Raw genomic sequence first — 26,486 nt, 5'->3', positions numbered from 1 at the left:
AACACAATGAATGGTCCTTTCTGATCAGTGAAATAACATTTGGTTAGTACTAACATATCCTTTAAATTTGTATTTGTTTTACAGAAAGTCCAGTTCCAGATGTGACTACAACTGCTCCACCTACAACCACACCATCCATAGCACCAACTTCACCTGCAGCCTCTGAACCCACTTATATTCTCTCAGTAGAATTGAAAGAACTGGCTTTCTCACCTGCCCTCACTGACTCCAACAGCGATGAATACAAAGCTCTTGAAACAGCAGCTCTAAAAGCGGTGAGCCAACTTTCAAAATAAAATACATGAATTCCTTTAAGCTGGTTTATTTTCATTCAAGACAAAATGTTCTTGAAAGGTACTCATGGTCTTTGGATGTTGTTTCTTTTTGCAGTGTAACGACAAGTTCAGCAGCAAGTTTGCAAACAAGTTTTCCCGCTGCCTTTTGAAAAACGTCAGGTAAAACAATAATCAGAGAGTGTTTCTCTGATTGAACTTTACATGAAGGATTGTGAACTTAAAATTGGTATCTTCTAATCTTTAAGGAATCATAATCACCCATTTAACAAAGCAACAGGATCATCTCATATCATAATATAACACTTCTTCCTCTCTGTTCTTTCATACAGGGCCTTAAGTCCACCAAAAGACAACGAAACTCAAGCAACTGTGGCGGTTGTGTTCCATGAGAATACTACCTTTGCAGATCTCCCACAGAATAATGTCGTTGCTCAGACCTTAGTAGAAGCTCTGAATGACCCCAACAACAGCTTGGACGTGAGCATAAATCCTGCTTCAGTCAAAGTATTAGGTAAGTAAACTCAACACAATGAATGGTCCTTTCTGATCAGTGAAATAACATTTGGTTAGTACTAACATATCCTTTAAATTTGTATTTGTTTTACAGAAAGTCCAGTTCCAGATGTGACTACAACTGCTCCACCTACAACCACACCATCCATAGCACCAACTTCACCTGCAGCCTCTGAACCCACTTATATTCTCTCAGTAGAATTGAAAGAACTGGCTTTCTCACCTGCCCTCACTGACTCCAACAGCGATGAATACAAAGCTCTTGAAACAGCAGCTCTAAAAGCGGTGAGCCAACTTTCAAAATAAAATACATGAATTCCGTTGTTCTGGTTTAATTTCATTCAACAAAAATGTTCTTGAAAGGTACTCATGGTCTTTGATGTTCTTTCTTTTTGCAGTGTAACGAGAAGTTCAGCAGCAAGTTTGCAAACAAGTTTTCCCGCTGCCTTTTGAAAAACGTCAGGTAAAACAATAATCAGAGAGTGTTTCTCTGATTGAACTTTACATGAAGGATTGTGAACTTAAAATTGGTATCTTCTAATCTTTAAGGAATCATAATCACCCATTTAACAAAGCAACAGGATCATCTCATATCATAATATAACACTTCTTCCTCTCTGTTCTTTCATACAGGGCCTTAAGTCCACCAAAAGACAACGAAACTCAAGCAACTGTGGCGGTAGTGTTCCATGAGAATACTGCCTTTGCAGATCTCCCACAGAATAATGTCGTTGCTCAGACCTTAGTAGAAGCTCTGAATGACCCCAACAACAGCTTGGACGTGAGCATAAATCCTGCTTCAGTCAAAGTATTAGGTAAGTAAACTCAACACAATGAATGGTCCTTTCTGATCAGTGAAATAACATTTGGTTAGTACTAACATATCCTTTAAATTTGTATTTGTTTTACAGAAAGTCCAGTTCCAGATGTGACTACAACTGCTCCAGCTACAACCACACCATCCGCAGCACCAACTCACCTACAACACCTAGACCCACTTACATTCTCTCAGCAGTATATAAAGGACTGTCTTTTTCACTTGCCCTCACTGACTCCAACAGCGCTGAATACAAAAAATTGAAAGAAAAATTTGTAAATGTGGTGAGAGAAATTTGTTATCACACAAATCAAAATGAGCATCAAAGCATTAAAGATAACATTTAATTTCAGTTAAACTTCTGTTTCTTTACATTTAAATGTTATGCTTCAAATCTAATTTTTCAATTGTTTTGTTTTTTCAGTGTCATAAAATTTACACTGCCAAATATCCCAAAACATTTTCCCACTGCGAATTAAGAAAAATCAGGTAAAGATATATTTGCAATTCTTCTCTGATTTAAGCAAGATTTAATGTTTCATTTGTCTATGTGCTAATGTTGGTTTTTAATCATACATATCAAAAGGCAATATTTTAATCTCATATTACTTTCCTCATATGGTTTCTGATACAGTCCCGTGGATGTAACACGAGTTACCGAAACTCAAGCGACGTTGGCAGTTATGTTCCATCCAAACACTTCTCATGCAGAACTCCCAATGAATGCTGTTGTTGTTAAAGACTTCGTACTGGCTCTCAGCGTTCCCAACAACAGCTTGAACTTGAGTGTATATCCCACCTCAGTCTCGATATTAGGTATGTAACCACAACACAATATTTAGCTTTATCAGTTTGCAAAACACATGACATTACATGAGCTTCTTGTGCTCTGTTCCTCAATAAATCAACTGAAGGATTTTACCATGAAACTAAACGGAAGTAAAGATCATTGAATACAACTTCCAAGCATGATAAGCAATCATCTTGACTACCTTTCATTTATTCAGAACACATTTTAATAGATCTGAATAAATTGTCATTAACTGCACTGTGTATTGAACTTCAAAACTAATAATTTGACTCTGCAAAACCATTTTTTTTACAGCCAGTCCAGTTACAGATCCAACTACAGTTGCAGAACCTAGTCCTGCTGCACCTGCAACTGTAGCACTCATTATAAAAAGGGTGATATTCAGGTCCCGTCTGACCCCCTTTACAAGTGACTTGCTGAAACCATCATCTACAGCTTATAAAAGTCGAGCTGCAATGATCAAAGAACAGGTACGTCTCACAATGATCTCCACTTACTGAATGTGTAATAGAGAGAACTCAAGCGCAGACTCAAAGAATAAAGGAAAGAAGTCAAAATAAAATATATTTTCAAACTTAAATTTCCAGTATGAATTGATGACAGATGTATATCAGACAAATAAATGCTGTCATATATTCACAGTTCAATGTAAATGTCGAAGTTAAAGTAAGACATTTTATACTTTTGTATTTGCCTCTTTCAACAAACTGTTTCCTGTTTCTGCAGCTTACACCTGTTTTTAAAAGGGAATTTCCTTCATTTAAGTCCTTGAAAGTGGTGTCCTTCAGGTAATTTCTAAAGACATATCGAGTTTCAGTTTGTGATCAGTGGCCTAAATGTGATATTTCAAGCAATAACAATTTTTTTTTTCTACTGCAGGAATGACTCCTCAATGATCATCAACAACATGGACCTCACCTTTGTAAGCACATCTGTTCCTAATAACAATCAGGTTGCGAACGTTCTCATGACCGCAGTTTCAGTCGTTACCGGCTTCGACATTGAAGGCAGCTACTTCGATGTGAATGGCATATGTAAGTATTACTCTGGGCTACGTTATCAACAGTGCAGTCAAAAGGTGCACACTTGTTCAGCTAAAGTTTGTTTCCTTCTCCTCCTTTCAGATTCAAGTGGAGTGAGCCATTATATCAGTCCAATCACTGCATCCTTCCTAGTATTGTTGTCATGGCTACTGTCCAGCCAATGGCCGTAGTGCTATTACGGATTTGAAGAAAGGACTCCGGTGTATTATGTCATTTACAGCTTTGGGTAACATGCTATGAAATTCAAATGTAAGTCTCCATTAAAATAGCACAATTATAAGCAATATATTTCAAACACAATAATTTCACTAATAATTAATCCAGTAAGCACTTTCCTTTAGCATTCTTCTTCTTAATGAAGGTTATTTATGTTGTTAAGTTTAGCTTTGGAAGTAACACATGCAGCTCCTTGTGGGCTAAACTTTCCAACTCAGAACAAATGCATACTGTTTTCTAATCAAATTCTTTGTATGTCAATGCAATGCACTGTTGATTTTCTTATTTATACAAACTATTTATTTATGAAATCATGCACAGCTGTATTCTGTTAATTCCTGTTTGCACAATTATTTAATTATTTATGTCCTAAACTAACAATGCACAGAATACAAAATCTTTAAAGAACTTCATGTGTCAATTTTTGATGTGTAAACCAAAAGTATATCAGGTGTCTTTAATGTGAGGAGCTTCAATTATTGCACCGGTGATGTTTAAATACCCCAAGTGTTACTGGATATTTACTGGTAAACTCAAGCACCCACTATAATTATAATAATTAACATGATAAATATTGTAAACATAGTATTTTATTATTATTATTATTATTATTATTATTATTATTATTATTATTATTATTATTATTATTATTTTTATTATTATTATTATATATATTTTTTTATTAGTATTATAAGAATTAGTATTATTGGTATTATTAGTATATTTTACTATAGATTTCATTTAAACATTATTCTGTTAAATATTGGGTCTTTAGATATTTCCTAAACAAAATAGAATATATACTTATGAGCAAGATTCTCCTTCAGCCTTATTGCTATTTTGATGCACACAAAACAACACACTGTTTTGGTGTTTAGAACTGATCATGTGTCATAAACTGATAATAATTTGAACTTCCCTCTGTGTTGAAGCACATTTCTGGGAGGTCAGATCTGATATGATTATTTCAGCCACAGTAAACACTGTCGACTATAACATTACCCCCCCTGATGGATAAACAAACCATTGCAACTGAATCTGCATGATATCTATCATGCCGTTTTGATGTGATGTAATGCATTGCATCAGCCACCAGGAGTCAGTCTCTACTTGTGGACTATGATAGTTTATACCACGATTTTATTCAACTTCTAAAATCAATTCAGTGTACTGTGTGTACAGTTGGGGCTATGTGTCGGTGAATAGATGCTACAACTTCTCAACAGCCAATCCGACTTCTTGTTTCTCGATTGGAATTTGCTGAATGGGGTTTTGGCTTCCCAGTATTGCCTTAAAACACTCAACTGTGTATATACATCTCAATAAATCAGAATAAAGTAGAAAACGTGATTCATTTCAGTATTTGTATTTTAAAAGTGAAATTCATATATGATTCATTCACACAAAGTGAATGATTTCAGAAAATAAATATTGTTGTGGGAATTATTTTTGGACAAATGTCTTATGAAACTTGTTATGTCTGTTAAACTGACAAACTTTGCCAAGGAGTAACATAAGACTCAAGTATGTGTGCCACCATCTATTGTCAAAGAGCATCAATTGTCATAACCTCCAATTACACTTCTCAAACTTCCCATTGGTGGAATGCACCAGGAACTTTTCAGAACAAAAGGAACAAAAGAAAAGAAGGGAGTGTGAAAAAGTATATTTGTTGGTTTTGATGGTTGACAATGGGTGTTGTGTATCATGAGGTGATTGAAAAATATGTCTCTCTGACTTTGACCCTTTAGAAACAGAGTGAACGTGTGTGCCAAAACCTCTGTGTCAAAGTATGGCTTTTTTAAGAAGAGGTTTAATTAAAGTTACCTTAAAGGACTTCATAGCCTACAACAAAGACAGATTTGTCTTAGAGACAGGTTGATGGTTAACAAAGAAGACATTTTGAGGTTAGTTGGTGAAGGTGTATATAAAAAAAAGCAGTCTAAATACATGTATGGTGTTACAGCAGTTTGTAATAGTCTGATGGTTGAAGAATACTCTGTACCAATTTGGGGCAGGGGGTTGTTGATTTTGTCTCTAAGAGCTATAATTCGATCCTTAAAAAGCACTTTAGGTAGCTACTACTTAGTGATACAAAAACAAAAGTCTCAATAGAGCTGTGGCTCTCTTTCATTGTTGATCAGGAACCTGAAATGTCCTTTTTCTCTTCAATAAATAATGAGTAAGCTGCTCTGGCATTACGAGTCAGGCGCGGTCACAACATATTTGATTTGCATAAAAAAAGAAAGGCGTATGAAACTTCAACAATAAACTGACAGGTTTACAGCTGTGATGATTTGCCCTGTCATTGGGCTTTCTTATTGTTAAGATGTTATAACATATCTGAAAAATGTTTGATTTATAAATAACGTCTGTAATTGCAGCTTTGTTGTTCTTATGTTTTTAATTTGGTTTGCCATTACTTCACAGGTAAGGTTGAGTGATCCAGACGCAGACACATAACAGATGCTTTCCAGTCATTAGTTGCAGTTTATGATGTTCTTTATTTCAGGTTCTACAATGTCATTAGCCATTACATCAAACAAAATCTGAACACGTGTTTTCTACCTGGCTAAATATTGTGGATCTCTGAAAAACAGAACATGAGAATGACCTGATGAAAGGAGAGATATGCCAGGTCAAGGACAATTCAGTCATGCTCAGGTGGCAAACGGCCACCGATCCAGCTATCAATCCACACCCCATATTTTTGGTCCAATTGGGACCTGAACGAGCGACCCTTCGCTTCCCAATGCAATTCCCTATAGACTGAGCAACTGTCGCCCCAATACATACTAAATGACAGGAATGAGGTCAAAAATGACCTTCCAAGTATCGTATGTGATGTGAATGAGCCAGGTTATTAGAATATAGTCCTATATTACTTATTATCATTTATATTGTGATCGCATCTAGATAAACAGGTAAAGACAAAACAATTGTTTTGGCGGTTGGTATGAAAGAAAATAGTGAACATCAGAGCAGGATTGTAGTTGTAGATACATTGAGCAAGCAAAAACTCACCCTCGAGATTGTCTAGAGAGTGGAAACCACAACTGCGAACATGATCTCTCAACAGAATAAATGAACTGGGTGGAGCAGGTTCAATCCATGTCACCATTTATCCAGCCAATCGTGCGACTCCACTGTATTTTAATTCCTTTGTGTCCCAAGCAATTTGCCTTTGGATGTTTACCTGAAGTTATAAATAATAACAGTACTGCTGTGCCATATATCATAAGTGTCATTGAAAAAATAATGTGAGAGGCATTCACACAAAGTGATTGTTCCGCAAACAACTGCCGCACCTACTGTACTTTTTGGAAGTATAAAAAAACAAACATTACAAAAGTAACTATTCGTCCATAATGTCTTTTGTAACTGTGTTCTACTAATCTGCTTATACATGTTTACTTCTATGTATACCAATGGCATTTCCAATATTCAATCAATATATATATTTTTTTGTAATTCCGTAAGCACATTTCTTTATTGTTTTTTTTTTGTTGCATTTCTTCCTGCTCCATTAGTATGTCACTTACCATCAATATGTATTTGTTTGTCGTAGCGTACAGTCACACTTCACTCCACATTCACACATGTGGAATGCAACAACAACAGATTGTTGTTGTTGCATTCCACATGTGTGAATGTGGAGTGAAGTGTGACTGGGAATTATCCATGATGATGAGTCAAGAGGGCAGTTATGGGTGTGATGGCTGGACAGTAAAATAATAATGAAGCAAATAATAATAATACATAATTTACATAGCACCTTTCAAATAAAACAGAACACAATTAAATACAAAGAAGGACATGAACTAAATACCTTATAAAACACAAAGACAGTAAAGCAAACAACAGTAATAAAACATGTATAAAATCAACTAAAGTCAATTCTAAGAAAGTGAGTTTTTAAAAGAGCAGCCAGTTGCATCTATGATCTCCTCAGGTACGTCATTACAGCAGGCAGGTAAAATACTCCCATAGAGGATTATCTCCTGTATCTTCGCTTGTCACTTGTCGCCTCGCTTATCAATCCATCAGAGTCAGAAATCTTTTATTAGTCCCACACACATGCTGCCCAAACAAAAATAATACTTTGATGTGTTCTTCAAGATAGCACACAGAAATGACTTTTGGTTTGAATTGGCACTGAGGAGTGAGGAAATGTCAAAGAAAAGACTTTGAATGTATCCCCTGCCCTCTTCTGCTGTTTAATCACCTTACTCCCTTCACCCGAGCTTCTTTGCCCAGCTATTCACCTGCAATTTATCCTCTCATATGATTTATCAATCAGATTCTTTTGTATTCCTTTCCTTTCTCTTGTGTCCATCTGCCCTAGTCTTCATGACATGATAGTGACGAAAGCTCTTGCATTTTAAGTGATAACAATTTGCTTACATTTTTTAAAATAACACATATATATTTATATTCTCCATACTTGGAGTTAAAAAAATACTTGTCTATTCATTTATTAAGAAAAGAAAATGTTCAAACTGGATCATATTGGATTTATAAAACATTACTTTAAAATAATATTTCAAGTTGTTTTTAGTTTTGCATTTTTCACTGCTCCTTTCACACGTCAGTGTCAATCCATATTTATTGGTCATGATCTCCTATTACATAGACAAAATTCCTTCAACCTTCCCATTGACGGAATGCAGCAGTTACTTAACAAAAGACGGGAGTGTTACATAAAACTAACCAAAGATGCTGACAGAATGACGATTCACATTGGGTGTTGTTCACAATGAGGTGTAACCGTGTTTGTATCCTCAATGTGTATGCAAATAAAGTGCATATACAGCATAAAAATAAGTAAAACATGAGAGGAAAAGGGTGAAATTCCCCCAACACTCTAAGTTTTAAGTAGCATAACTAGGGCATAACCACTTCAAACATTCGAATGATTACTTATACTGTAATAGTGCCTAACTTAGGTATAGATGGAGGATTCGTCGTTAACGTGTACAAAGAGAGACCATTCCATTAAATAGGATATTTATTATCTTGGTGTTGTTCCTTTTTCAACAATTGTATTTACCAAATTACACAACTGTTAGCAACAACTTTCTCAAGGATTTCTTGTGAGAAAGAGAAGGTTAGATATGTGTCTTTAATCAGCCAAAAACTCTGGAACAAGGTTGGGATTTTTAAGAAGATGTATTATCACAGCTACCATAAAGGACTCTGGTACATAGCCTGACAAAAGACATATTGTTGTGGTTTGGATTAAGAAATGGTTGACTAGCCTAAATACATATCCACAGTTTGTCATAATCTGGTGGTTGAAGTTAAATGTATACCAGTTTGGGGCATGAATTGTTTAATTTTGTTTCGAAGAGCTATAATTTCCTCTTTATAAATAGAGACAAAGTAATTACTTCTTCATGATATAAAAAGAGAAGGCTCAATAGAGTCGTGGCTCTGTCAGGAAGGTTTGAAATGAAACCTGCCATTGTTCTTTTTTTGTTTTGTTAATGATGAGTAATACGCTGCTCTACGTAGAGCCCTTTTATATTTGCTAAACAACAGGTATGGGACGGGCGTAGTGACAATGTTGATTTGCAGGAAAAAGAAGGGAGTGCCAAGACACTTTGGTAATAAACAGACATATTGACAGATCAATTGATGTACCTTGTAATTAAGCTTTGTAATGGCTAAGGTTTAACAACATTTAGAAAAAATGTATGACCAATGAATCACGTCATGAGCCATAAGCCCAACTCAATATAAAGGCATGAAAACATTGAGTGTCACATAAGGTGTGAAACGTTTGCAATATCACATGTGGGATTGACTTGATTAAAAGACTAATAGATATATACTGCAAAACATTGAAGGAAAACAGAAAGGCATCATTTTTAACCTAATTTGGGGTAAGTACATTTCTACGTCTATTTCAAATGCTGAATTTGTCTCTCACTATACATACTAAAGTGGAATTGTTGGGATAGTTGACTGTTTGTTTAAGATACAGTTTAATCTCTTTTTGGTGGGGTTTCAGCCAGCATCAACATACCTGGAGCAAACATGGTTGCTACTACTTACTACAGTAGCTAATACGCTTGTTGTATAAAATGGCAATTTCAAGAAAAACTTTGATAAACTTAAAAAAATGGATTATTTTACATGTCATGCCTCTATTATAGGTCCAGGGTATGATAACTTAATTCATTATATAATTTAAAATTTCCCGTATACACTGCTTGGAAGTTCTACAAAAGTGAGGGATGAAATAATGTTTGGCTATTCATTCACAATTTTTTAGCACAATTACCAGTAGGAGCAATATTGGTTTTGGTGTTATTATTAGGGTGTAAGTCACTGCAGCAAGTCCCCACATGTTTTCATTTCATTATTGTTAATTACAATACCTCTACAATCAAAGTGTTTATGCAGCAAAATATATAACAACAGGGTCAGGTTGGTTGTCAGTTCCATCACATTACTCAAAATGCTGCATATTCTAATAAAAATGGCTTGGCTTGGACACTAAGATATATTTTGTGAATGTGTTACATTTCTATATTGATCTGCATCGATGCTCTGTTTGCTTAATCTTCTCAAATATTTTCAGATTTTCTGGGGGGGATTTACAAAAATAAATCAGTTGGCTTTGAGGTTTGAGGTAATAACAATAATGGGTTATTAAGCTAAATCTTTTCACATTTTACATTCTTCAGAAATGAAATAAATGTGCCAAATTTGGATGAAAATACAAATAAGATATTATTATATAATGAATGATGTCATTGCAATCTTGTGTACTACTTAAAGGGTAATATTTGTAGTCAATAGTAACTGTGAATCTTAAGGTTTTGATATGCTGCTTCTGTGAGTAAGTCTCTGTATTGTTTGATCTTATAGATTCAAAGGAAGACAGGATGGGTGTCGGCCGGATCATATCAATTTTCCTGATTTTAGTAGGTAAGCTGGTCGACGTTAATGGATAGCCATCCAAGGTTCTTTATATAACATAAGGGAAATGTCAATGAACAACAAAAAAAAGGCTAAGAATAACCTGAATATTATTTTTGGGCTATGTTAGCTACAACAACTCCCGCACCTAGAGCAGCAGCAGCAACAACAGCACCTCCTACAACTGCAGGACCTACCACTGTTGCTCCTACAACTGCAGCACCTACCACTGTTGCTCCTACAACTGCAGCACCTACAACAGCACTTCCTACAACTGCAGCGCCTACAACAGCACCTCCTACTACTGCAGCACCTACCACTGTTGCTCCTACAACTGCAGCGCCTACAACAGCACCTCCTACAACTGCAGCACCTACAACAGCACCTCCTACAACTGCAGCACCTACAACAGCACCTCCTACAACAGCAGCGCCTACAACAGCACCTCCTACTACTGCAGCACCTACCACTGTTGCTCCTACAACTGCAGCACCTACCACTGTTGCTCCTACAACTGCAGCGCCTACAACAGCACCTCCTACAACTGCAGCACCTACCACTGTTGCTCCTACAACTGCAGCGCCTACAACAGCACCTCCTACAACTGCAGCGCCTACAACAGCACCTCCTACAACTGCAGCACCTACAACAGCACCTCCTACAACAGCAGCGCCTACAACAGCACCTCCTACTACTGCAGCACCTACAACTGTTGCTCCTACAACTGCAGCACCTACAACAGCACCTCCTACAACTGCAACACCTACAACTGTTGCTCCTACAACTGCAGCACCTACAACAGCACCTCCTACAACGGCAGCGCCTACAACAGCACCTCCTACAACTTCAGCACCTACCACTGTTGCTCCTACAACTGCAGCACCTACCACTGTTGCTCCTACAACTGCAGCGCCTACAACAGCACCTCCTACTACTGCAGCACCTACCACTGTTGCTCCTACAACTGCAGCACCTACAACAGCACCTCCTACAACTGCAGCACCTACAACAGCACCTCCTACAACTGAAGTACCTACCACTGTTGCTCCTACAACTGCAGCACCTACAACAGCACCTCCTACAACGGCAGCGCCTACAACAGCACCTCCTACGACTGCAGTACCTACCACTGTTGCTCCTACAACTGCAGCACCTACAACAGCACCTCCTACTACTGCAGCACCTACCACTGTTGCTCCTACAACTGCAGCACCTACAACAGCACCTCCTACAACAGCAGCGCCTACAACAGCACCTCCTACAACTGTAGCACCTACCACTGTTGCTCCTACAACTGCAATACCTACCACTGTTGCTCCTACAACTGCAGCACCTACAACTGCACCTCCTACAACAGCAGCGCCTACAACAGCACCTCCTACTACTGCAGCACCTACCACTGTTGCTCCTACAACTGCAGCACCTACCACTGTTGCTCCTACAACTGCAGCACCTACAACAACAGCACCTCCTACAACTGCAGCGCCTACAACAACACCTCCTACAACGGCAGCGCCTACTACTGCAGCACCTACCACTGTTGCTCCTACAACTGCAGCACCTACAACAGCACCTCCTACAACTGCAGCACCTACAACAGCACCTCCTACAACGGCAGCGCCTACAACAGCACCTCCTACAACTGCAGTACCTACAACAGCACCCCCTACAACTGCAACACCTACAACTGTTGCTCCTACAACTGCAGCACCTACAACAGCACCTCCTACAACGGCACCTCCTACTACTGCAGCACCTACCACTGTTGCTCCTACAACTGCAGCACCTACAACAGCACCCCCTACAACGGCAGCACCTACCACTGTTGCTCCTACAACTGCAGCACCTACAACAGCACCTCCTACAACGGCAGCACCTACAACAGCACCTCCTACAACTGCAGTACCTATCACTGTTGCTCCTACAACTGCAGCACCTACAACAGCACCTCCTACAACGGCAGCGCCTACAACAGCACCTCCTACAACTGCCGTACCTACCACTGTTGCTCCTACAACTGCAGCACCTACAACAGCACCTCCTACTACTGCAGCACCTACCACTATTGCTCCTACAACTGCAGCACCTACAACAGCACCTCCTACAACGGCAGCGCCTACAACAGCACCTCCTACAACTGCAGTACCTATCACTGTTGCTCCTACAACTGCAGCACCTACAACAGCACCTCCTACAACGGCAGCGCCTACAACAGCACCTCCTACAACTGCCGTACCTACCACTGTTGCTCCTACAACTGCAGCACCTACAACAGCACCTCCTACTACTGCAGCACCTACCACTGTTGCTCCTACAACTGCAGCACCTACAACTGTTGCTCCTACAACGGCAGCACCTACAACAGCACCTCCTACAACGGCAGCGCCTACAACAGCAACTCCTACGACTGCAGTACCTACCACTGTTGCTCCTACAACTGCAGCACCTACAACAGCACCTCCTACAACTGCAGCACATACAACAGCACCTGCTACAACAGCAGCACCTACAACAGCATCTCCTACGACTGCAGGACCTACAATAGCACCTCCTACGACTGCAGGACCTACAACTGTTGCCCCTACAACTGCTGTACCTACAACGGCTGCTGTTTTGACTGTAGCATCTACACTAGCAGCACCAACAACCACAAAACTTACAACAGCAGCACATACAACTGCACCTCCTACAACTGCAGCACCTACAACAGCAGCACCTACAACAGCACCTCCTACAACTGCAGCACCTACAACAGCACCTGCTACAACTGCAGCACCTACAACAGCACCTGCTACAACAGCAGCACCTACAACAGCACCTCCTACAACTGCAGCACCTACAACTGTTGCCCCTACAACTGCAGCACCTACAACTGCACCTCCTACAACTGCAGCACCTACAACTGCAGCACCTACAACAGCACCTGCTACAACTGCAGCACCTACAACAGCAGCTCCTACAACAGCAGCACCAACAACCGTTGCCCCAACAACCGCAAAACTTACAACTGCAGCCCCAACAACAGCAGCACCTACAACTGCAGCACCTACAACAGCACCTCCTACAACTGCAGCACCTACAACAGCACCTGCTACAACAGCAGCACCTACAACAGCACCTCCTACAACTGCAGCACCTACAACTGTTGCCCCTACAACTGCTGTACCTACAACAGCAGCTCCTACAACAGCAGCACCAACAACCGTTGCCCCAACAACCGCAAAACTTACAACTGCAGCCCCAACAACAGCAGCACCTACAACTGCAGCACCTACAACCACTGCCCCAACAACAGCAGCACCTACAACTGCTGCACCTACAAATGCAGAACCCACAACAGTAACACCCACAACCTCTGCACCTAAAACAGCTGCACCTACAACAGCTGCACCTACAACAGCAGCACCTACAACAGCAGCACCTACAACCGCTACCCCATCAACAGCAGCACAGACTACTGCAGCACCTACAAACAGGACAGGAGCACCTACAACTGCAGCAGAAACTACTATTGCCCCTACATCAGCTGCAACTTCAATCATTCCACCAATGACTGTTGCACCTACAACAAAAGCAGAAACAGCAGCTGCAACAACTGCAGCACCTACGACAGCATCACCAACAACCTCTGCCCCAACAACAGCAACAACTACAACAGCAGCTGCAACAACTGCAGCACCTACAACCACTGCTCCCATGACAGCAGCACATACAACTACTGTTGCAACACACACTGTTGCCCCTGAACCCACTTATATTCTCTCAGCAGTATTCAAAGGACAGGATTTCTCACCTGCCCTCACTGACTCCAACAGCGATGAATACAAAGCAATAGAAACAGCAGCTCTAAAAGCGGTGAGAACACTTTCAGAGTAAACAACTGTTCCTGATTGCATGAGAAACATGAACAAGATGATTGAACTAAATGTTTTTGCCCAATGAATATGTTTAATGAAAAAGAAACGCTAAATTCAGTTAACCTGGTTTAATTCAATTCAAGACAAAATGTTCTTGAAAGGTACTCATGGTCTTTGAATGTTCTTTCTTTTTGCAGTGTAACGACAAGTTCAGCAGCAAGTTTGCAAACAAGTTTTCCCGCTGCCTTTTGAAAAACGTCAGGTAAAACAATAATCAGAGAGTGTTTCTCTGATTGAACTTTACATGAAGGATTGTGAACTTAAAATTGGTATCTTCTAATCTTTAAGGAATCATAATCACCCATTTAACAAAGCAACAGGATCATCTCATATCATAATATAACACTTCTTCCTCTCTGTTCTTTCATACAGGGCCTTAAGTCCACCAAAAGACACTGAAGCTCAAGTAACTGTGGCGGTTGTGTTCCATGAGAATACTACCTTTGCAGATCTCCCACAGAATAATGTTGTTGCTCAGACCTTAGTAGAAGCTCTGAATGACCCCAACAACAGCTTGGACGTGAGCATAAATCCTGCTTCAGTCAAAGTATTAGGTAAGTAAACTCAACACAATGAATGGTCCTTTCTGATCAGTGAAATAACATTTGGTTAGTACTAACATATCCTTTAAATTTGTATTTGTTTTACAGAAAGTCCAGTTCCAGATGTGACTACAACTGCTCCACCTACAACCACACCATCCATAGCACCAACTTCACCTGCAGCCTCTGAACCCACTTATATTCTCTCAGTAGAATTGACAGAACTGGCTTTCTCACCTGCCCTCACTGACTCCAACAGCGATGAATACAAAGCTCTTGAAACAGCAGCTCTAAAAGCGGTGAGCCAACTTTCAAAATAAAATACATGAATTCCTTTAAGATGGTTTAATTTCATTCAACAAAAATGTTCTTGAAAGGTACTCATGGTCTTTGATGTTCTTTCGTTTTGCAGTGTAACGACAAGTTCAGCAGCAAGTTTGCAAACAAGTTTTCCCGCTGCCTTTTGAAAAACGTCAGGTAAAACAATAATCAGAGAGTGTTTCTCTGATTGAACTTTACATGAAGGATTGTGAACTTAAAATTGGTATCTTCTAATCTTTAAGGAATCATAATCACCCATTTAACAAAGCAACAGGATCATCTCATATCATAATATAACACTTCTTCCTCTCTGTTCTTTCATACAGGGCCTTAAGTCCACCAAAAGACAACGAAACTCAAGCAACTGTGGCGGTTGTGTTCCATGAGAATACTACCTTTGCAGATCTCCCACAGAATAATGTTGTTGCTCAGACCTTAGTAGAAGCTCTGAATGACCCCAACAACAGCTTGGACGTGAGCATAAATCCTGCTTCAGTCAAAGTATTAGGTAAGTAAACTCAACACAATGAATGGTCCTTTCTGATCAGTGAAATAACATTTGGTTAGTACTAACATATCCTTTAAATTTGTATTTGTTTTACAGAAAGTCCAGTTCCAGATGTGACTACAACTGCTCCACCTACAACCACACCATCCACAGCACCAACTTCACCTGCAGCCTCTGAACCCACTTATATTCTCTCAGTAGAATTGAAAGAACTGGCTTTCTCACCTGCCCTCACTGACTCCAACAGCGATGAATACAAAGCTCTTGAAACAGCAGCTCTAAAAGCGGTGAGCCAACTTTCAAAATAAAATACATGAATTCCTTTAAGATGGTTTAATTTCATTCAACACAAAATGTTCTTGAAAGGTACTCATGGTCTTTGGATGTTGTTTCTTTTTGCAGTGTAACGACAAGTTCAGCAGCAAGTTTGCAAACAAGTTTTCCCGCTGCCTTTTGAAAAACGTCAGGTAAAACAATAATCAGAGAGTGTTTCTCTGATTGAACTTTACATGAAGGATTGTGAACTTAAAATTGGTATCTTCTAATCTTTAAGGAATCATAATCACCCATTTAACAAAGCAACAGGATCATCTCATATCATAATATAACACTTCTTCCTCTCTGTTCTTTCATACAGGGCCTTAAGTCCACCAAAAGACAACGAAACTCAAGCAACTGTGGCGGTTGTGTTCCATGAGAATACTACCTTTGCAGATCTCCCACAGAATAATGTTGTTGCTCAGACCTTAGTAGAAGCTCTGAATGACCCCAACAACAGCTTGGACGTGAGCATAAATCCTGCTTCAGTCAAAGTATTAGGTAAGTAAACTCAACACAATGAATGGTCCTTTCTGATCAGTGAAATAACATTTGGTTAGTACTAACATATCCTTTACATTTGTATTTGTTTTACAGAAAGTCCAGTTCCAGATGTGACTACAACTGCTCCACCTACAACCACACCATCCATAGCACCAACTCCACCTACAACACCTAGACCCACTTACATTCTCTCAGCAGTATATAAAGGACTGTCTTTTTCACTTGCCCTCACTGACTCCAACAGCGCTGAATACAAAAAATTGAAAGACAAATTTGTAAATGTGGTGAGAGAAATTTGTTATCACACAAATCAAAATGAGCATCAAAGCATTAAAGATAACATTTAATTTCAGTTAAACTTCTGTTTCTTTACATTTAAATGTTATGCTTCAAATCTAATTTTTCTAATTGTTTTGTTTTTTCAGTGTCATAAAATTTACACTGCCAAATATCCCAAAACATTTTCCCACTGCGAATTAAAAAAGTTCAGGTAAAGATATATTTGTAATTCTTCTCTGATTTAAGCAAGATTTAATGTTTCATTTGTCTATGTGCTAATGTTGGTTTTTAATCATACATATCAAAAGGCAATATTTTAATCTCATATTACTTTCCTCATATGGTTTCTGATACAGTCCCGTGGATGTAACACGAGTTACCGAAACTCAAGCGACGTTGGCAGTTATCTTCCATCCAAACACTTCTCATGCAGAACTCCCACTGAATGCTGTTGTTGTTAAAGACTTCATACTGGCTCTCAGCGTTCCCAACAACAGCTTCAACCTGAGCGTATATCCACCTCAGTCTCGATATTAGGTATGTAACCACAACACAATATTTAGCTTTATCAGTTTGCAAAACACATGACATTACATGAGCTTCTTGTGCTCTGTTCCTCAATAAATCAACTGAAGGATTTTACCATGAAACTAAACGGAAGTAAAGATCATTGAATACAACTTCCAAGCATGATAAGCAATCATCTTAGCTACCTTTCATTTATTCAGAACTCATTTTAATAGGAATGAATAAATTGTCATTAACTGCACTGTGTATTGAACTTCAAAACTAATAATTTGACTCTGCAAAACCATTTTTTTTACAGCCAGTCCAGTTACAGATCCAACTACAGTTGCAGCACCTAGTCCTGCTGCACCTGCAACTGTAGCACTCATTATAAAAAGGGTGATATTCAGGTCCCTTCTGACCCCCTTTACAAGTGACTTGCTGAATCCATCATCTACAGCTTATAAAAATCGAGCTGCAATGATCAAAGAACAGGTACGTCGCACTCTTAAAATAAAATCTTCTTGTGCACCTACTGAATATTTAAGACGGAGAGCTCTTACATCTTTAAAGTATTTTGTATTTCCTTGATTTCATTCAAATAACACCACCGCCACCTCTTGTTTTTTATTTGCCTCTGTCAACGACCTGTTTTCTGTGTCTGCAGCTTACACCTGTTTTCGACACGGCATTCTCTTCTTCCTTCAAGTCCTTGGAAGTGATCTCATTCAGGTAATTTGTTCAGACAAGTCCAGTTATAATTTAGGAAAAATGGCCTAAATCTGATATTTCAAAGATTTGTTTTCTTCTACTTCTGCAGTAACGGATCAATTGTCAACACCGTGGATGTTACGTTTTTAAGCACATCTGCTCCTAATAATGTTCAGATTGCAAACGTTTTAATGAGCGCAGCTGGAAGCGTCAGCGGCTTTGATATCGAGGGGAGCTCCATCTTCGTGAATGGCATAAGTAAGTTTCACTGAGTGCTACTTTATCAACACTTCAGTCAAAAGGTGCACAATTGTTTAGCTAATGTTTGTTCTTCTGTTTATTTTCAGCTTCAAGTGGAGTAAGCCATAATATCAGCCTCATGACCGCAACCTGCCTAGCACTGTTGTCATGGCTACTGTCCAGCCAACATTGGCAGTAGTTCTGATTTCCATCACTGAAAAACGACTCTGGTGTATTAATTATTGTAAAGTTGAAATATTAAGCATCACAGTTTAAATTGGGATGCATAAGTAAATGTTTATCAGTAAGCACTTTCCTTTAGAACTTTTTTTCTTAATGATTGTTTTTAATAATGTCCTTTTTTTAGTTTTAATGGAAAACATGCAGCTTCCTGTTGGTTGCACATCCAAATACTGCATACAGTTTAATCATGAAATTGTCAATGAAATGTACTCTCAATTTTCTTATTTATAAAAACTATTTATTTATACAATCTTGCACAGCTGTATTCTACTATGTTCTGTCGTTTGCAAAATTCCTGTCTGAAACTTTACAATGACGACAATAAAACATTTTTAAATGAATGAATTTGTCTCTCTTGTGATGTTTAGACATTTTGGTGAGAAAGTGTATCGGGGTATGTTTATTATCAGGAGCTTTAAAAAAGTAAGCATTGTTGATGTATACAGATACTAAATCCATGCCAACCTCTCAATTCTGACGAAACTGAATATTTATCAGGGATCTCAAGCACCAACTAAAGAGTGAATTAAATATAATAAGCCTTTCAACTAACCCACGCAACTTGTTGTCTTCTAGAACAGCAGTCCCCAACCTTTTTTGTGCCACGGACCGGTTTCGTCTAAAACAATATTTTCACGGACCGGCCTTCATTTTCTCCGGCCTACATTTGCTTGATAATCGTTAATGACGCATCGCCAGGACGGCTGTAGTCTAATAATAAATCATCCGCAGTGATCCGTAAGAAGATTACGGAGGCATGAAGGGGAATAAAACAAGTAAACACAACACCAGCTTAAAATACAACATTTTGCCTAATGTGTTCCCTGGGGTTTTGGAAACCCCAAATCCCCTTCACCTTAATCAGCAGTGACAATAAAGAACCAACAATGCTACTTGATCCTTGAGGGGTTGTATCATAAACTCACCAACACATAACCTAACTGTCCACACACTGCACTGAACAGCTGTTGGTGAATAATGTCTGAATCAGAACCAGGAAAACTTTAGTAACCTCAGGGGGAAATGTTTTTTGTGACAGTTGTTCCCTTATAGAATGAATAAAAGAAAAGATAAATACCATAAAATATAATGTATTCTATAATATTAGAAGTAAGAATAAGTATGTTGTAGTTGAAACATGGCAGAGGCATTTTCAAGTAGAGGCTGACTCCTGGTGTCTGATGCAATGCATTATAATACATCACATCAATACAGGGACAAATCTGAACAAATGTGTTCTGCAATGGTCAAAACCCTGTGGCCCTCTGTCCTTGGAGTTCTATTCAAAATCTCCTTTCCTATCATCTATAGAGAATTCGAACAGCTCTTATATTGGCGGCCACTTGGGTACTTCCGAGTCATTTCGCTCCGTTAGGAACCTCCCTCTAAACTGACTATTTGACCGTACACGAGGAGATAAAGAGGGGAACATTTGAGAAATGAGAAAGGGCTTGAATGTGTTCAACTGCTGCCCCTGTGTTTCACTTCCCCTCTCCAGCTGTGTCTTGTCTCTGTGTGATTAGTCTTGTGTGTATTTAGGTCTGTCTTTCCTTACGTTCTTGGTGCAATCGTTGTTTATGTTTCCTGCCTGTTCCTGTCTGGGTTTCTGCTCCTGTTCCTTGTGTCTTCTGGTTGGTACTTGTTTAATTTTTCTTTAGTTTGTGATTTCTGCGTTGCCTGGTGTGGCCCCCCTCTTTTTTCTTCTTCTTTTTTAAGAAGCTTGCTTTTGTTTGGACTTTTATACCAGCTAACGGTGTTCCCTGAGTGTGTAGGCCTTTGCAATGAGGCTAAACATCAACTGTTGTTCTTATGGAGAGGGTGGACAAGTGCTTAGTTGTTGTGAAGAGCCTATGGCACACCTTGTAGAATAACAGTTGTAATGGGTTGTTTATCCAGCAGGTGGAGCAGTAATAGAAGCTGACACATTTTATTGCTGGAATAATCTTTTTTTTTTCATGAGATTTGACATCAGATCATGTGCTTCCACACCAAGTGAACTTCAAAGGAATATCATGTCATGACAAAATTAAACTGAAGAATCTTTTTTAAAACCCACCTACTTATTGTTTTTTTTTAACTTATTCATTAAAAAGCTAAAAAGGAATGATGTGACTGTGTGTGAATAACTAGTTTTAGTGGCAGTGTCAGCAATAACAATGTTTTTAAACAACATGGGTAACTGTGCCTACTCTCTAGCACTCTTTTACTTAACTTGAACTGTTTAGCATATGCTTCAGCAAAATGCCTTTCCTCCGTTTTCACCACACCTAAAGGATGAGTGCAGTTGCCATTTGTCATCTGTTAGGTGCGCTATTACACCAAGGTAGATTTCTCTCACTCGCTTGTCATGCATGTGTGGGGTGCTTGGGAATGCAGCTGTGGGCATGACTCTTTCCCTCAACCACTCCCCTAATTAGGGCAGAGTATAAATTGCACCTGCTACAATTGTTCTTTCCTTTGGCTCTGCCTTCATGGTCGGTGGTACAGGTAGGCACTCCCTCTGAAAATATGTCTGTTACACTTAGTTTTTGTTAAGCTCACTTGCTGTATCCTTGCCTTTTGTGTGGCTCTTTCTTCCTGTGGTTCACCTGCTGCTGTTTTTGTGTATGCCAGTTACTGTTTTTGGTTAGTTTAGTTCGAGTTAGTTTTTGTTTAGCCAACTGGGATTATCCTTTGTTTGTTTTAACCTTGTTTTCAGTTATTTATTTTCCCATTAGTAAAGCGGAGTGCCGGTCACTGGGGGGGCTAGTAACCCTCATTATTTGTTGTGGTGAAGATCACCGGGGAGCACGAGTGAGTGACCTGCTTGCTGTGGCTGCACCTGGTGAGTATTTGGTTGCACCCTAGTGTCACGAGAAGTAGCCTGACACCCCATTAACTGGCCTCAGCTCACTTTAGATGAAGTTTATTTTTTGTTTTTTTGTATAGACTTTCAAATGTTACATTTTAGATAAAGATTTTAATCCCATTATATAATAAATATCTTTTTTAAACTGAGCAATTGTTGTTGTTTTATTACCCATATATTTTTGTAGCACCGTTTTCCTAAGTTTCCTTTTTTCTTTGATTTACAATTAATGAAAGTGACTTTATTCTGAAACACGTCTCTGCCCCTCAGTCCTGAACCTGTGTCCTACTCGTTGTATGTTTATATCCTGGGGTGCAAGTCCCCAGGGGGCTTTGTCGGTCCATCCCATTTCATTATAATTTAAAGTTAACCACACCACCCCGCCACACATGTATCAACAAGTAAATACTAGTGATGGCGAGATGAATCCTTGTGAAGCTTTGAAGCGTTCCAGCCAATTGGTTTTCAAAAGGGTTCCTCTCATGAGGCTTCATTTGCACACAAACCCCCCTGTTGGTCAAAGTTGTGTGTTTTTTAATTATGTTTTTATGAATTGTATCTCTGTAAAGTGTCTGAGTTTTGAGAAAAGCGCTATACAAATAAAATGTATTAGTATTATTACTATTGAAGTTTGTAAAACAGGCAGATGAGATCTCCAGTGTGATCTCTTTATACAGAGTTCCCAATGAGGGAAGCTTAAATGAACCTTTAAAATGAACATGAACTCATATTTTCATGTAATCAATTCGTATCAATATAGTATATTCCTGTTGAATGGTTGTGATTGAAAAGCCTAAGGAGGCTGGTAAACATTGCAAAGAGGGATTTTTATTCCTAAATAATATTCGTAATCTTATCCATGTTATAGCCTCAGAAAAGGTAAACATCAAAGTATAGATTTATTAACTACATTATGACATTACTCTTACCCTTTTTTTAAATAAAAATAAATATGTATCGGTCGTTGATCCGCGACCCTACAGTTGATAGTCAGCTAATTTCCAGTTAATATACTTTGTTGATTCTCTGCCGATCAACACGTTCCTGCATTTCTATTTCTCACTCGTCGTATCCCGTCTGTAAAGGGCTTCAATGGGGATGTGTTATTTGGTGCAACACTTTTATTCAAAACCAGGAAAGATAAGCAGGTTAGGAAACCAAACTAAGTTATGTGTTGTGTCTATCGAGTCCGCTACGCTTCAGCTCGGTAACTGCACACACACCCCCAGCCGGACACAGTACATCAGTATGACATATGTATTTGTGACTGACACAAATACATATGTCACATTGTGGCGGAACATTTTTTAATTTCAGTGAGCTGTAGACTGATGTGGAGAGATTCATCAGATTGTTTGCATTAAACACATGGCTTTCAACTGCATATTGAGCTTTTTTGTCCATTTTATTGATAACTTTGTTTGGGGGCATACATTGTGTTTTAAGGCAGATGGACTAAATAAGTATGGCATTTGTTCACATCTATCCTATTTCACTCCCTGCACCATCCGTCTGTTCCTTCAGCCAAGGACAAGAGACAAGAGAAATCAAAACAGGAGGAAGAGGTAACAGAGCAACCTTGCCTCTCACGCCCCTTACAAACATCAATATCCTTCCTCCCATACAAAAAATGAATGGTGAATCTGTCAAGAAACAGAAAGCACACACTGATATTAACAAATTAGCAGATGGTTACCTTGTTCAAAAAGGGGGACCAGAGGGAGCGTGCCAATTACAGAAGCATCACTCTACCCAGCCTCCACGGAAAGGGTTAACTGTAAGGTGCTGGATAGGAGGGTTTTGCCGAGAGTCAAACCTCTTATTTTAGTTTTCTTCCAGCTCCATTAATACGTCACTTTGAATCTATATTTCTTTGTCATAACCTGTCATGCAGGTCGAATTTCATTCAACATTCACATAGTTGAAATGCACCAGAAACCTGTTTTGCAAGACACCAGAAATGTCTTTCCCATGACACAGAGCCAGTAGCTCTGTGGCTGTGGCTGAGTGGGTAAACTGGTCATCTCCCAAAGAAGAGGTTGGTGGTTCGATCCCAAATATTTCACAGTATTCTTGGGCAAGATACCGAACCCCAAATTTCAATACGATATTGTGGCTGTGTAAGGATGTCAAATCCCTCCTTAAGAAACCCTTTTCAGCAGCCTCTGCCTCTGAATGGGTGTGTTTGTTGACTTTGTGTGGTCATAAAGACAACAAAAGCGTTATATAATTGCAGGCCAGTTTCCATTTTCAATAAATGTAGAAGTCCAACCTGGGATTTGGTTTTATTCATAGCAAAGGTATAAAACAATGTTCAGTATTCATCCCTTTCCAAAATGTAATCACCTTATCATTTGAGCCTAGTTATTTTGAAATGTTCACAATTAACACATCTGATCATTTAACTTGTAAATGAATTAACCCTTTTGTCTTTTGTTTTATGTTTAATGTGAGCTTTCCTTCAAAGTAAAACACAAACAAGACATTATTTAAAAGGTTTAAGGCTTTTAATTCATAAAACAAGCTGATGAGGTAAGTGAATGACCCTGTGATCTTTTCTTTACCCTAGCAAAACTCATTGATATTGTACAAATGTTTTTAACACTCTAAACTTGTCTTGTGCACACTTTAAACCTCTCCCAAAGTGTTCACATAAAAAAGAAAACATCTATAAACGGCAGAAGGAATATTTCTTGAAATATATATATACACACACACACACACACACACACACACACACACAGAGAATTTATATAATGTTTCTGATTTTTCAGACAACCTGAGACTCCGTTGGTTTAACACACACCTGCATATAAATAAAACCTGCGTTTTATTTCTCTTCTGTCAACTGTGCCCTGCTTAGTGACAGGAGGACCTTTTCTACAGGCAGAATGTTTTTATATTCAATCATTTATTGGCATCTGTTTTTATTGATATTGATTGTGAGTTCATTATTCAGTAACTGACTATGACTGTGTTGTCTGTTGTAGCCTGAAACATCTTTATTGGGCCTTATGTTTCAGGACAAATAGAATATAGGCCGGTTTTTAGTCCATTAAACCTGGCGCTAATGAATTCTGAGAGTCAGTTGTGAATAAATGGACGATGAATAGAAATGTAGCTTTGGGACAGTATTCAAGATGGCGCACCGAACATTTTTAAATCACCTTCACATGAGCGTTTCCACGCTCTACAACTGCTGTCTATATATTTTCTGCTGACTTTAAGGTAAAAAAAAAACATGTCTATTCATATTTAAAAATAAGTGAATAATTAATTATAGTTGAATATACCCATAGCACATTGAATCATATTGAATTTATCAATTGATACTTCAGACTAATAACTGGAGTTGTTGCCTATTTCTCACAGCTCCCATAACACGTCAATAACAATCTATATTTGTCACAACCTACAATTGCAGTGGTCAAACTTCCTTCAACCTTCCTGTGAATGGAATTCACCAGCATCTTCTATTGAAAGACAAAAGAAGCAATACAATGAAGGGTGTATGAAAAACAAACACAAATGCTGACAGATTGACAGTATGCCTCGGGCAACTAGACTTGTTTGCATCTATGTCTATTTCAATTACAAGTACACCATGAAGGAAAAACGTCTGACTGTAACTTTGACCTTTGACTCACAAATTGTTATCAGTTCATCCTTGAATCCAAGCGATGTCAAGTGGATATTTGTGCCAAAATATTTCACATCAGGTAAAACCCAAGCAATCATGTTCCCAAAAATATAGAAGGCACAGTCACAACGTGACTGAGTTGGTGGATAAAAGAAGGGAGTATTCAGAAACTCTGACAGCTGAAATTATGTACCCTGCAATTTGGCTTTGTTCTTTTTCAAGGTGTAACAACATTTCTAAAAATGTGTGACATATGAACCACGTCATTAACCATTATTCCATTTCAATATAAGAGCAACAATACATCGGGAGTGTCACACAAGGCAAAAGGTTTGCAATATCATATTGTGAAATTGACTTGATTAAAAGATACTGAAATATTTTAACATATTAAAAGGAGGATTTTTTTTAACCTAATTTTGGGTAAGTACATTTTTAAGTCTATGTTATGCGGTATATGTCTCACACTTATTAACTACAAGTTTTATTGTTGAGAATTTGAATTGTAAGTTATGGAGGCAGTTTAATGATGGCATCAACAGACCTGGAGTAAACATTGTTACTAATGTTAACTACTGTTACTAAAAAACTCATTGCATTGTACTTGTCATTTCAAGGAAAATGATATAATAAACTTACCTTATATAATATCCTACATTGTATGTATAATTCCTATGTCCAGGGTGTGTTATTGTGAATCATTATATAAATATAAACCCAGCTCCGAAAAATAATTAGGAGACCACTGCAGCATTATCAGTTTCTCCGGTTTTGCTATTTATAGATATGTCTTTGAGTGAAATTATTTTTTTTATTGTATTTTATAAACTACTGACAACATTTCTCTGTGCTGGAATTCAACCGACACTGGAATGGCTGCCATACATGTAGACATTGAGATTTAAGAAAAAGCTCTCCTAATTTTTTTGCTGAGTTGAATTTTATCATTTTGCGAATTCTTGTTTTTAGCACTTACACTATAATTTTATTTTGAATTTTTGTATTGTTTTTTTAAATTTAGTTTTTACCTTGAGTGAATCTGTACTGTAATTCCAATTCTGTAGCTGCTTTAACTCCTGAATTCCCCCACGGGAATAAATAAAGCTCTTACCTTATCTTATCTTATCTTATCTTGTATAAAATTGTTGCTATGAAAGTGTGATATCCAATAGTTTTAGGCTGTATACCACCAATAAATACGTATAAAAATATATAAGGTTGTAGCAGCACCTTGATTGATTTTGCTCTCATTATTGGGGAACCAAGCCACACAATTTGCAGCTAG

The 26,486-nt window shown here is 38.5% G+C and overlaps 2 protein-coding genes across 3 annotated transcripts in view; both read left to right on the top strand.

Moving 5' to 3' along the window:
- Window positions 1-13,561: 13,561 nt before the first annotated feature.
- On the top strand, window positions 13,562-19,054 carry LOC134876107 (mucin-5AC-like). Of its 2 annotated transcripts, XM_063900962.1 has the most exons (17): window positions 13,562-13,855; window positions 14,045-14,478; window positions 14,678-14,742; window positions 14,913-15,094; window positions 15,191-15,381; window positions 15,495-15,559; window positions 15,730-15,911; window positions 16,008-16,198; window positions 16,314-16,378; window positions 16,549-16,730; window positions 16,827-17,017; window positions 17,159-17,223; window positions 17,369-17,549; window positions 17,839-18,014; window positions 18,187-18,251; window positions 18,340-18,488; window positions 18,578-19,054. In XM_063900962.1, exons 2-13 carry the CDS (start codon window positions 14,173-14,175, stop codon window positions 17,547-17,549), a joined length of 1,866 nt encoding a protein of 621 aa, XP_063757032.1. In that variant the 5' UTR covers window positions 13,562-13,855; window positions 14,045-14,172; the 3' UTR covers window positions 17,839-18,014; window positions 18,187-18,251; window positions 18,340-18,488; window positions 18,578-19,054. The 2 variants fall into 2 exon arrangements, with proteins under 2 accessions (XP_063757032.1, XP_063757031.1); XM_063900961.1 differs by having other exon boundaries at window positions 13,562-14,478.
- LOC134876305 (prestalk protein-like) overlaps window positions 18,000-26,486 on the top strand; it is a 26,880-nt gene continuing 18,393 nt past the window's right edge. The window contains exons 1-2 of the mRNA XM_063901294.1: window positions 18,000-18,014; window positions 18,187-18,251. Coding sequence (XP_063757364.1) covers window positions 18,000-18,014; window positions 18,187-18,251 — 80 coding nt within the window. The remainder of the gene's footprint in view (window positions 18,015-18,186; window positions 18,252-26,486) is intronic.

Source organism: Eleginops maclovinus, chromosome 14 (assembly GCF_036324505.1).
Source record: "Eleginops maclovinus isolate JMC-PN-2008 ecotype Puerto Natales chromosome 14, JC_Emac_rtc_rv5, whole genome shotgun sequence".
Classification (NCBI taxonomy): Eukaryota; Metazoa; Chordata; class Actinopteri; order Perciformes; family Eleginopidae; genus Eleginops; species Eleginops maclovinus.
This window is presented reverse-complemented; position numbering and strand designations above follow the sequence as displayed.